The sequence below is a fragment of the Puma concolor genome, chromosome C1 (assembly GCF_028749965.1).
Source record: "Puma concolor isolate L17-30 chromosome C1, mPumCon1.1.hap2, whole genome shotgun sequence".
NCBI classification, from domain to species: Eukaryota; Metazoa; Chordata; class Mammalia; order Carnivora; family Felidae; genus Puma; species Puma concolor.
Window position 1 is genome coordinate 13,193,132 of NC_141674.1, and position 12,810 is coordinate 13,205,941.

At 59.9% G+C, this 12,810-nt stretch overlaps 1 protein-coding gene and 1 long non-coding RNA gene across 2 annotated transcripts in view; one reads left to right on the plus strand and one right to left on the minus strand.

Annotated features, from left to right (window-relative positions):
• The window catches only part of IGSF21 (immunoglobin superfamily member 21), a 232,003-nt gene that overhangs the window by 155,449 nt on the left and 63,744 nt on the right, over positions 1–12,810 (plus strand). The window contains exon 3 of the mRNA XM_086715833.1: positions 2,249–2,370. Within this exon, the coding sequence (XP_086571959.1) occupies positions 2,249–2,370 (122 nt within the window). The remainder of the gene's footprint in view (positions 1–2,248; positions 2,371–12,810) is intronic.
• LOC147577807 (uncharacterized) lies at positions 2,765–5,224 on the minus strand. Its single transcript, XR_015254137.1, has 3 exons — positions 5,066–5,224; positions 4,542–4,696; positions 2,765–2,962 (listed from the first exon to the last, which is right to left on the minus strand). It is a non-coding gene; the product is annotated as an uncharacterized LOC147577807 (long non-coding RNA).

The window sequence follows — 12,810 nt, forward strand, 5'->3', positions numbered from 1 at the left end:
CCCCTGGGGGCCCGCCCCGTGGGAGCCAGAGCCCTGCCAGGAGCCCCGCGTGGGACCGTGGCTAAATCTCCTTTCCTCTCCAAGCCACAGTTTCTTCATCTGCACAACGGGCCACCTGTTGTCTCTGCCGCTCCCTCTGCAGGGACCCTGTGTGCCAGCAGGAAGCAAGGGCTTAAGGCACATTTCTCATGGGGGGGGGGGGGGGCCAGATCACCTTTGGGGCCGTGCTGCTCATCGTGGGCTGGTTACAGCATCCCCGCTCTCTGCCGCTAGATGCCAGTACGAAACCCGCGCCCCCGCCGGGTTGTGACAACCAAAGATGATTCCACACGTGGCCAACTGTCCCCTGGGGGTTGGGCAGTATCATGCCCTCCCCCCCACCGCCACCGAGGGTCCTGGTTTGAAGGTTCTTGGCTCCTCTTCCTCCCTGGTCCTTCAGTCTCGGCCATCCCTCTCTGGGAAGCCGGGCCCAGTGCTGCGGAAGAGGCCAGCGGGGAGCACACAGCCTCAGAGGGGAGCACACAGCCCCCAGAGGGGAAAATAAGTGAAAAGTATGAGCTGAAGGAAGATAAGCCCAGAGGAGAGTCAGAGAGACCTGAGCTTGGCAAGGGGTAAGCAGAAACCCTGCAGAGGGGAGTCCCAACGCTGATCCTGCGCCCCGGGTTCCGGAAGCTTATCATCACTCTGACCCTGCCCATTGGGCTCCCTGGGGGTCCCGGGACTGTCAGGGGCCTCCTGACTCCTCATGAGCTTGCAGACCGTGGCGGGAGTGGGGGTGACACGCATTGATGTGACCCGTGCCTGGCACACAGCTGGCGCTCCATAAATGCTAGCCAGCTTGCCTTGAACCTGTGTCCCCTAAGCCAGTAACGACACCACCTGGGCCAGACAGATGTGGTCCAAGCCAGATGTGCCCAGAGGGGCCCAGCCGCACCCAGGCCGGGGCTCCCAGGAAGGCTACAGATCCAAGCAGCTTCCAGGGTCCCCCCCCCCCAGCCCAGCCCCTTGGAGAAAGCCCTCCCAGCCGGCCCCCCCTGCCTCCAGCATGCAGAGCCGCGGGGAGTTAATTCCACTTCTCCAGGCCCAGGCATGAGGCCTCCCTGGTCGCAGGCTGTTAGCGCGGAGCCCAGCTGAGCAGCGAGAGGCTGCAAGCTCCCGGTCTATAATAGAGTTGCTGACGCAGGCGGAAAACTGTAGGGAAAACTGCAGCCGAGTAAACAGATAAATAATTGAAACAGTGACAACACATACCTTGCTGCTTTGTGGAGTAACACTTTCATTAGCTGGAGGCAGCGCAGGCAAGAGGATGCGGCGGGCGGCGAGCTGGAGCGCGGGACGCTTGGGTCCGGCTTTCAATCAGCCGCGAGCAGCTGGGCACCGGAACAGCCTTTGTTTTCCATTATAGGCTTTCCTGTCTCCTCCGGAGGTCCCCTGACTTCTCTGGGCCTCCGTGTGCTTGGGGAGGTGGGGGCCTCGTGACCTCCCTCCCGTCCCCAGGGCAGCTGGAGGAGAGGGAGCCCCCAAGCTGTCCTCTTCCCTCCGCCCTGTGACAGCAGAGTGGGTTCTCCCCAGCCTTCTTAAGAGCCCTCTGCCCCCAGACAGGCCCCTCCAACCATCGTCACCCTACAGCCTGAAGGAACCTGTAAATGGAATCCAAGGTGACCCCCTCCACGTCGCCTGCAGGGACAGTTGAGGTCCCTTGCCTACCGGGCACGCTGAGCACAATCCTCTTTCCCTGAGCATACCTGCTCCTTCCTACCACGGGGCCTTTGCTCCTGCTGTCTCCTCTGCTTACAGAGCTCTCCCACCTTTTGCCAGGCTGCCTGTCTCCTGTTCTCCCTTCAGAAGGCAACTTAGACATCCCTTCCTCTAGGAAGCCCTCTGTGACTACCCTATCCCCAGACGGGGGCTGCCTGGGCTCCCCTGCCATTCTGTGCCTACCCCTTACAGAATTTACCAGAAATTCTTGTCAGAGAGGAGAGCCAGCTGTGCTCCTTCCCGGCGTGGGACCTTGGGAAGTCCCTTTGCTCCAGAGCCTCGGCTTACACATCAGCAGAGTGGGGATGACCTGGGAGCGTTGTGGTGATGGCAGTGACGCGTCTCCTGGCAGCCTCGCCCAGGGCCCCCGGGGGCCGGGCGTCCTGGCCCTGAATCTCCAGTGTCCCTGCGTCCGTCCGCGCTCTGTCTGGGGGAAAGGGGCGAGGCCGGCCGAGCGCTCCCCTGTAGCTGCCTCTGTGCTGTCTTGTAGGTGACGGACGGCGGCACCATCAAGCAAAAGATCTTCACCTTCGACGCCATGTTCTCCACCAACTACTCGTACATGGAGAACTACCGCAAGAGGGAGGACCTGGTGTACCAGTCCACCGTGAGGTGAGGGGCCGGGGGCCGGGGGCCGGGGGCCGGGGGCTGCAGGCCGGGGCTAAGGATGGAGGCCAGGGGCCCGGGGGCTGGGGGCTGGAGGCCGGGGGCTGGGGGCCGGGGGCTGGGGGCTGGGGATCGAGGCCGAGGGCTGGAGGCTGGGGGTCGAGGCTGGGGGCTGGGGGCTGGGAGCTGGGGGCCGGGGGCCACGGACTAGGGATTGAGGCAGGGGGCCAGGGGCTGGGGGCCGGGGTCTGGGGACTGGGGGCCGGGGACTAGGGGTCGAGGCCAGGGGCTGGGGGCTGGGGGCCGGGGGCCGGGGGCCGGGGCTAAGGATTGAGGCCGGGGGCCGGGGGCTGGGGGTTAAGGGTTGAGGCTGGGGGCCAGGGGCCAGGGGCCGGGGGCCGGGAGCTGGGGGCCAGGAGCCAGGGACTAGGGGTCGAGGCCGGGGGCTGGGGGCCGGGGGCTGGGGGCCACTTCCCCAGCCCTTTCCTATCTGCCCTGCGATGCTCTTGCCGGTTCTCTGGATCACCTTCCATGGGCTTGGAAGGCAGGGCTGGGGGCTGTGCTGCAGAAGGGAACCCGGCGCCTAGAGGGACGCGCCCTGGAAGGAAGAGCAGGAAAGGGGTCACGTCCCCACTCTGCCGCGTGCCCCTCGACGTCGGCCTCCCCAGCCAGCTCCTCCCAGCAGTCCCGCAAAGTGGGTTTTCCAAACCCAGTTTCCAGGTGGAGACACTGAGGTCTAGAGAGGGTGAGCCACATTCCCCAAAGTCCTGCAGCCGGGAAGGACAGAGCTGGGATGTGAGCCAGTTCTGCCTGGTCCTGAAGCCCGTGCAATACCCTCTCCCAGTCCCCACAGGCCCCTGCCCGGCAAGCAAAACCGACCCTAAACAACTGGACCCCAGGTCGGAAGCGGCAGCAGGTTGGGGAGGAAGAGTCCCCGGGGACAGAGATACTTAATATTTCTACCCCTACCCTCTTTCCAGAAGGAAGCAGATCCCATCCCATGCGCTGCCGTGTTCTAGGTGTGTGGGTGCCACTTTCCAAAGGCCCCAGTCCTATTTTACATCTGGGACCCTTAATGCTCACTTCCCAGTGTGCCTCTCCCTCTGGCGACCTGGTAAACTCCTCACCAGGCTTCAGGACCCACTCAAGCAGACGCCTTCCTGCAGGACACCTTGTTCTGACGACCCCCCCCCCCCCCCCGCCGTAACAGAGCAAATCTACCCCAAAGCCGGACGGCTCCGCGAGAGGGGTGGGAGTCCCGCTGCATTGATGAAAAGCTAAAGACTGGCACTGAACGGGCATAGTCTTGCACACACACACACACACACAACACACACACGTGTATGTATGTTTTTCCACACAACACAAGCAAATGCATTGCCCAGTGCCCAGGCAGAAGGCAGCAGTGTGCAGGGCTGGCACGTAGTAGGTGCACAGTGAAATCTGCACCTTGGCTAGGTGACCCTGCGTATGCTCCTCGTCCCTTTGAGCCTCAGTCTCCCCGCGGGTAAGATAAGAAAACGGGACGGGAAGGTTGCCCAGGGCTCACCCAGCCCGGCACGGGGAATCTGGCAGATGATCATCTGCTGTGCACTTTGTAAGCCGGAAGGTGGGACCTTTCTGGGTCCCCCTCCTCTCCGGGCTCTGTGCCAGGAGCTGAGAACCAGCCCGCCCTTGCGGGGGCAGGTCTGGTGAGCACGTGGGCGCGAAGGGATACGGAGGCGGCGGGCAGATGGCCGCACAGATGCCTTATTGACGTATATGATTTCCCCTGGACCTGCTTCCAAAAAGGATTTGGGGCACCTTAAGGTATTAAGGCACACCTAAGACAAGCCAGTTACAGTCCGGATGAAAAACTCATTTTGGACAAGAAAACAACTATTCTGGGAACCACAGATGATGCTGGGGCAAGTGCACATTCAGATCAGCCCCCATGCTTCCCAGACCCCCACCCCACCCCCTCTGCGCCCTCCCCACGTGCTTACCATCACCCCCCCCCCACAGCCTGTCCCATCATTTCCAACCCCCCCCTCCATCTGATTCCTACACCCAGAAGGAAGCCCGGGACCACCAGAGCAGCCCTGGCCCCCCACCCTCTCCCAGAACACAGCTCAGCCACTCCCGACTGAGTGACCTTGGACAAGGGCCTTCACCCCTCTCTGTGTCAGTCTCCTCACCTGTCAACAGACTTCGTAGGATCTGCTTCGTACAATCCTTGTGGGGTTTAAGGGAGAGTTCTGTCCCACGGCCTGGGTTTCCAATCCTTGCCCCTCCGCCCACCTTGCATTAGTGTCACCCCGGCTTGGGGACTCTGCCTGAGTTTCCCCAGTCTCTAGAAGGCAATGACAACAGTAAGAAGCTCGCTCCAGCCTTGGGAGGGTCCCCGGGTTAATTCACATAAAGCGCTGCCTCAGTCGCTGAGCGATGGCTGCGTGTTCCTGTTCTTGCCCAGAAAAAATCCTCCTTCTTCCACCATTAAAAAAACAAAAAAACCCCACCTTTCCTCACATCTCATAAAGGCGCCTTAGACGCCCTGAACCTCTGCTAATCCCCGCGAACAACCCTGTACATGCAGGCAGATTTGCTGTTTTCTCTAGCCCTGGTTTACAGACGGGGTCAAAGTTCGGCGAGGTCCAGGGTTCCCTGCTGGAACGACACAGACCCCATCAGGATCCCAAGCCACCTCATCCTGTACCCACACCTTGCTGCCCTGCCCATTTCACGCCTGACGGAAACGGAAGCCCAGAGAGGGAGATGACTTTTGCCCGAGGTCACACAGCAGTGCTGACTCGTGGCCAGTGTTCTTTCCTTCCCCAGCCTCGGTTCCGGTGGTGGCCTCCCAGGTGGAGCGCACCGAGGAGCCTGGGGGAAGCGAAAGCAGAAGGGAAGGAGAGAGTCTAATCGGATCACGGAGAGCTGCCGGCAGCCCGGAGCAGCCGTGCCGAAGGAGGCTGCGTCTCCAGGCTGCAGGGCCCCATTAGGGCTGGCGGAGGGGCGCGGGGACTCCGCATTTACATATAAATGAAGATATTTACAAATTAATGCATTTCAACTAGAGAAGAGTCCCAGCTCCACAGCTGTCTGAGCTGCTTGCTCTTCAGCTTTTGGGAAAAGTAGGGGGAGAAGGAAGCCTGGATGACCAAGAATTGGCAGAGAGCAATTCTCAGGCAGCGGAAGGAGCCCCAGGGACTCCCAGAGCGTCTCCGCCCGCTGGTGGGGTTCCCGGAGGGGCGGGCATCTGGTGGGGGTGACGGGGCTTCTGCCGCCCGGGGTAGCACCCCGGTTCATGACCTTGGACAAGTCACTGCCCCTCCCAGTGCCCCAGAGGCCCCATCTATCACATGTCTGTCGAATGAGCCTCAGAATCCAGAACTTCCCAGCTTGGAATTGGCAGTAATTCATTCCTTCCGAGGACGTTTTAATTGAGCACCTAATAGGAGTCTGGCATGGTAGAATTAAACTCTCGTCGGGGGGAAGATAGTAAACAAGGGAAGTGAGACGTAAGTGAATGGCTCAGCACATATTCCGCAAAGGTGTGAATTTGAATGAGGGGCGAGCGGGGTGCAGAGCCGGGAAGGACCCTCGTGCTGGGGTGCCATCCAAATGGTTGGCCAAGGCCTGAGGGATGGGAAGGAGCCATCCTAGTAGGGACGCGGGCGATGTGGCAGGTGTCCGCACCCACTCACACCCTTGACCGCTTGACAGCCTTCTCAGGCAGCCGTAGCCCCACTCAGCTTGCTCAAGGAGTGGGGGTGGGTGTGCCAGAGAACTAGCCTCGGCCGACGGGAGATATTGGATGGATCTCCTGGCCCCCCTGCCCCTTGGCTGGGACCACCCAGACAGGTGCTCGCTGTCCCCTCGAGCTCCCCAGCAGGACTGAGGCTGAGAGGCTGCCCACAATAGCCTCCGGGATGCACCTGTATCGGCTTCTTCCCTCCCGTCCTGGCTTCCTGGGACACCCTCCCAAATAGGCCACCGGCTCCGGAACCCCTGGTCACAGGGTCTGCTTCTCAGGGGCCGCCCTGAGTGGGTGACAGTCCCACCAGCTGGCCTCCTGCACATGGCCATCCTCCACACCTGCCCTCGCAGGCCCTGCCTCGGCCCCCGTTCACCCGTTCACCCGTTCCACCAGACCAAGAAGAGCTGGAGCAAATGGATGGGTCCCCCCACCGAGGGGAAGACCGCGTGGGCAAAGCTCACTAATCCCTGCAGAACGTGCCTACCCGTGCCCCATCGTCCGCTGCTTCCCCTGTCCCGTTCCGTCTGCTCAGGATGTCGTGAGGAGCTCCAAGCAGCCTTCGCTGTCTAGGAAATCTAGACTCAAGGGGCTGAGTGCGCTCCTGCCCCTCCCGCACCTCGCCCACCTCCCTTTGCCAAGGCCCTGAGCATCCTTTCGGGTCCAGCTTAAACCCCACCTCCTCCAGGAAGCCAGTCTTGACCGCCCAGACTGGGTCGGATACCCTAGGGTGCTTCCCCCCCCCCCCCATACACTCCCGGCCCTGACAACTAGGAGTTCAAAGTCTGCTTCTGCCACTGGACTCGAAGCCCGTGGACAGGGCTTGGGTCTGTGGCCTTCCCCACTGTCTCCCCAGCCCAGCGCCCCCACCCCCACCACACTGAAGACAGTTTGTAGATGCTCGTGGAGTGGGTGAGTCCTGGCGTTCTTCCACCGCAGCTGTCCCTGCTGCGAGATGAACGTAAGAGGGAGCAGTTCAGGCCCCCGTGCCTTCTCTAACGTCTTCGTCCTTCATTCATCACCAAGGAATTGAGCAATTGCTATATGTCAGGGACAGTGCTGGGGATAAAATGGTGAGCAAGACATAATCAGACCTGCTCTTGTGAGGTTTACGGTGTAGGGGGCGAGGAGAGACAGACCATAAAAATACGTTTAAAAGAATGAGGGAAAATATTGACAGCTGGCGATGAGTGTGTGAAGGAAATCAGGTAACGTGATAGAGAAGGACGAGAACAGTCTACGGCCATACCACCCTGAACGCGCCCGATCTCGTCTGATCTCGGAAGCTAAGCAGGGTCGGGCCTGGTTAGTACTTGGATGAGAGAAGGACGAGAATAACGGACTATGTGGAGGCGGGGCTACAAGGTGTCTCATAGGAGGTGACATCGAAACAGCGATCTGTAGGACAAAAAGAAGTCACTGGCAGGGTTGGGGTGGCAGGGGGAGCATTCCAGGTAGAAGGCACAGCAAGTGCAAAGGTCCTGAGGTGAGGAAGCGTGATGTGATCTCGGGGCTACTGGATGGCCGGGTGACCGGAGTTAGGGGGCAAGCTGGCATTCATTCTCAGTGTCCTGGAAGCCGCTGAAGCGACCAGAGGTCATGGTCTGATGTGATATGTATCTTGTAAAGCTCACCCCCATTGCCAAGTGGAAGGCGGGTTGGAGATGTCCGGGAAGGAAGACAAAGCCCTCCCCGGATGAGCCTCTGCTCAGCACTAAGTTCCCAAGTCTGAGTAAGCTGGGAGAGGGCATGGGACTGGCAGGGGCCAGGAGGCAAAGCAGTGCCAGAGAGCCAGCTGTCCTTCCAAGGGTTGCTTACCATTCCCGTGAACCCGTGCGCCGTCCCCTGGAGCCGTGGCAGGAGGCGGAGAACAGCTGGGTGGATGGGGAGGAGCCTGGGGGCTGCGTGGAGAACGCGAGTACACAGTTATACCTCCCTGATTCATATTTATCAGAGGGGGGAGATGTGGGAGAAATCAAGTGAATGCTAGAAGACCCTGGAGGAGAAAGGACGCGGGAGGAAATGCCACTTCCTTTATGACTTCGAGACAGCGCGTATTGAACATTTGCTGCATCCAAGGCACAGAGCTGGGGCATGGCGCCCAGAGGCGGTCAGGATGCGGCCCCAGCCTCCTCGGAGCTTAAAGCCTGCCCCCTACCCCCACCCCCACTTGCCCAGAAGCTCCCCCAAGGCTCCGCTCTGTCTTTTCCATCTCAGTAACCCCATACCCTCACCCGGCCTTTAGAGAGGAACCATAAATATTTGTGGAGTGAAGGGAGAGAAAGGGGAGATAAAACACGGAGATAAATAGCTAACCATTCGCGTAATAAAGTGATGGCTGTCATAGGAAAGATTCCGATATAATGCGGTGATGAATCAGAGCTGGAGAGACCGGGGAAATCACAGAGAAGGTGGCGTTTGAAGTGGCCCTAGAAGCAGAAGTAGGTTTTAGACAAAGAGGAGCGGGGAGCAGACACTCCAGGCGGAGGGCACTGCCTGGGCGAAAGCGTGGGGGTCGGGGAGGCGCTGGACCTAAGGACTGGACCACTCGAAGCAGCCAGGCAGAGACCGCAGAGGAGAGGAGGCCCCCGGGATCTGTTCGACGGAACACCGTGCTGGTTTTTAGACACATGCACGGTTTGATCCAAAGAGCAGAGGGGCTTGCTTCCCTTTGGGAAGGTAACTGGCCCTTCTGCAGACTCATCTCGAAGGTGCAGGGCAAGCTCCTCCTTCACTCTCCGTACAGAGAAAAGGGCGGTCGGACCCTGGTTGATCTGAGAGTCTGAGTCCCATCGCGTCCTTGTCCTTTTCTGCATGTTATCATGAGCCGTGCATCTTTTTTCGCCAGGATTCACATAGCACACGAAACGGTGGTTCATTTGTTCGCTCATCTGACCACTCGGCAAATACACGCCGAGTACCTCACGTGCCGGGCTTGTGCTAGGTCTCGCCCCGTTCTTGACCCACTGGAAACCCTCTCCCCTCTCCTACCCAGTGAGCCTCTAGGAGTGCAAAAGAGCCAGAGTGACATTGTGAGGATAACCTTGAGCCCTTTTCTTCAGTTTTTTTTCAGAACAGATCATGCCTCTTATCCACATCTGGATTGAACAGCCCAAGCGGGAGCCAGGTCCCCATCTGAAACCCAGGGGTTCTCCTCCCGGCCACTGGGGGTGTTTGCAGCCGCGAGCCCCGCGCTCGGAGCCTGGGCTGCAAGGTTCCCTCCCCCCACCCCCCACTCCTCACCCCCCACCCCCACTCGGCCCCAGCAGCAAGCTGCCCCCCGCCCCCAGACCACCTGCATTAGGATCGCCTTGGGAGTTGCTTAAAAATACCAATTCCTGGGTCCACCAAGACAGAATTTGATTCAAGGCCTCTGGAGCGGGGCCCGGGGAATCCGTCTTTTTAAAAGTCTTCCGGATAAAGTTTCTGGCAGCATCTGTTCCACACAACACCTTCCACCTGCTCCGATATGCAGACTGGGGCCAGAGGACTCGGGGAAGAGGCAAGGCACAGACACGTCTAGGTCCTGCTGATAGCCGGTGGCCAGCAAACGGTTGTCCTAAGGCCCCCGGGGGCCAGGCTCGTTCAGGTTGAAGGTGACAAAATAGTCGACCAGCCAGTGACCTCACAGGCACCGACCAGCTCCCGAGCCCGGGTCACACCTCCATGCCCAGCTGGCACAGTTACCAGGGGAACGAAAACAGCTGGTGTGTGCGTGGCCCTGTGCTAATCTTCTCAGAAAACGGGGCCTTGGCTAGGGAACAAGGGGGCCCAGGAGCAAGGTGCCCTCCCTATAGCCCCCTGGCACTTTCCCCAAAGGAGCCCTACTCACCCAACCCCAGGCCTCTTGCCCCCAGTGTACCAGTCAGAGTAGGAGTTACTGGACCCGTGTCTGTGTCAGACCCATAGGCAGGGCCCTCAGCCTCCCCTCCTGGGCCTGTCAGGGCGGGCACCCTCCCTAGTTCATCTCTAGGTCCTCAGTGCCTGGCACACAGGGCCTACGAGGGGGACCCAGGGCCTTGGTAAAGGTTTGTTGAATCAAGAGACTGACAGCTTATCCAAGTGTGGAATTATCGTTTCAAACAGCAAAACTTTTTCCAACCCAGCATCCGCTTTAACTCTAACAACCATCCCGGGGAGTACAGATCTCAGACTCGTGGAATCCTGTTGTAGTCGGTCGTGGCACAGAAGAACAGAGAGGTGTGGTCACTTGTCCAAGGTCACACAGCATACACATGGTGAAGTCTGGGTTCACACACCAGGCCAGATTGGGTCTCTGGGCCGTCGGGGGCAGGCTCGTTCAACACAGTCACGGAGTGCCTACCCACTCAGGACCAGCACCAGGCACTCGAGACTGAGGAACTTAGTAAGGACATGCAACCTGATGTGTCCATCCCCCCCGTGCACATGATGAACATGCACACACACACACACACACACACACACACACACACACACACACTGGATCTGTGGCCCAAGATACTTGGTGCCTCCAGGTAGCAAGCTGCCAGAGTCAGTCTCCACTTTAAAAATAGCTGCTGCCTGGCAGTTCCAGGCCCCTGGATGCCCCCGCCAAGGAGACCAAGTGATGCCCAGTCCCGGCTCCAGAAGTGGGTCTCCAGGAGCCGCCCATCTGCTCAGCTGTTGGTGTCAATCCCACTGACTCGCAGAGACATCCGCTTAACCTGCGTGTTTCCACGGCCCAAGCGGGACACGCCTCTTGCCCCCCTCCCCCCCCAGGTCCCTCCCCCTGCCCTGTGGCCTTCCTCCCAACACCCGCCCCCGCCCCCACCGCCCCCGTCCTGGGCGTCACGCAGCTCCTTTCCCAGCCCTGGCCAGTCCTGCTCTGGCCTCTGGGAGCCGGGCTCCTGAGGCCTCGCACAGCCCTCCCGGCACAGCCCCCAGCCCCCTCCCTCCGGCAGAAGGGCCCTGCAGTGGCAGTGCTCCGGGAGCACGATGGGCGGCGCATCGCCGCTCTTCCCGCGCCAAGGGGCCCTGGGCGGCTCACACAGATGCCCCCGCCACCCAGGCCCCGAGGCCCTCTCGCCCCAGACGCGTCCTCAGCTCAAGCCTCCCCAGGATCCTCTCTTCCGGCCTGGAGGGCCCACCCTCTTTTCTCTTGTTCCCTGACAAGGGCAGGAGCACTTCTCCACGTTGGGTCTGGGGTTGGTGGAGAGTTGATGCGGGGGACCGAGATGTGCCCTGCCGAGCGGGCAGCTAGCGCTGGGCAGCCTCCTCCACCCGCTGCCCCCACTCTGTGTTTGCGCCCAGACCCGTGAGGAGGCCCCTGGGGCTCCCAGGACGCGCCCTTCTCTCAGAGGTCGGTCCCCCTGGGGAGGGAAATGCTTGCAAAGCTGTCTGCTGCCCTCTGGTGATGCACTGGGGTATTGCAATAGGGGGTGCCCCGCCTATGGCCCCTCCAATCACCCAGGATGGGTCTTGTCCCTTAAGAATAGGGAACATTCCTTTCTTCATCTCTACAGCGTCAGTGCCCAGCACGGGATGTCAGTAGAGATTTGTTAAATTAACGATCTGACAGGTTATCTAAATGTGGAGTTATTATTTCAAACGGTCAGCAAAACTCTTTCCCATTCATCATTTGCCTAAACCCTAACGACAACCTATAGAGTGCAGATCTCAGACCCTATTTATGGGGATTAAGCAGCCCAGAGGGGGGGGGTGACTAGCCCCAGAGCTGGGAGAGCTTCCCCGTCAAGCAGAAATTTCCTCCCTGGGGGGCTTCCCCAGTGAATGGGGCTGAGCCCCTGTGCCGGTGGAATGGGGGCCTCTGGGGTAACCCTCCCCTCCTCCGGGAACAAGCCGTCCTTACGAAGGGCCTTCCAGAGTCAGTGCCACCACCCACAATCAACCACAAGGAGTTGCAGACTCACATCACACAGACCCTGGGGCGGGAGGCAGGGGGTAGTTCCAATGACGTGTCGCACGCACCGCGATAACGTTTCAACCACCGCGGGTACGGCTCGCCCTAATTATTCATTTGCCGTTTGAAAAGTGTTTCTTTGTGACCCGTGGACATCAGGAGACAGAGGTGAACAAGGGAGGTAAGGTCCCTGTGCCCATGGAGCCAACATTCTTGGGGCTGTGACACAGGGAGGGGCTGGGGGAGAGGTCTCTCTGGGATCCGGAAGAGAGAGGAAGCCACCACATGAAGGTCAGGGACTGAGCATTCTGGCAGAGGAGGAGAGCAAGGGCCTGAGCTGGGAGCCAGCTTGATGTGTCATTGAAGAGGAGAGAGAAGCCGAGTGGCTGGGCCAAAGGACACTGCAGGGAGTGTGGGAGATGAGGCCACATCTCACGGAGCCTCTTGAACTTGACTGCGCACAGGCCCTGCTTGGTCTAATTCAGTGGAGGGGTGGGGTGTGGGGAGCCCTGCCATGCTGTGTTTCTGGTCGTCTCCCAGGTGACCCCAGTTCTGCGGTCTGCAGCCCCCATTACAAACACCCAGGGAGCTTTGCACACTCCTGACCCCCAGGCCAAGCCCCAGCAGTTGAATCAGAACCTTGAGGGCAAGAGGATGGGGACACAGACATCAGGTTTTCAAAGTTCCCCAAGGGGATTCCCATAGGCAGGCAAGTTTAAGAACCGCTTGTCGGAGAACATTCTGGGTCATTAGCGTTTGAATTGTATTCTGGAAGTGAGGAGGAGTCATTGAGATTGATCCCGTTTCTACTTTGGGGCTGTGGGAAGAT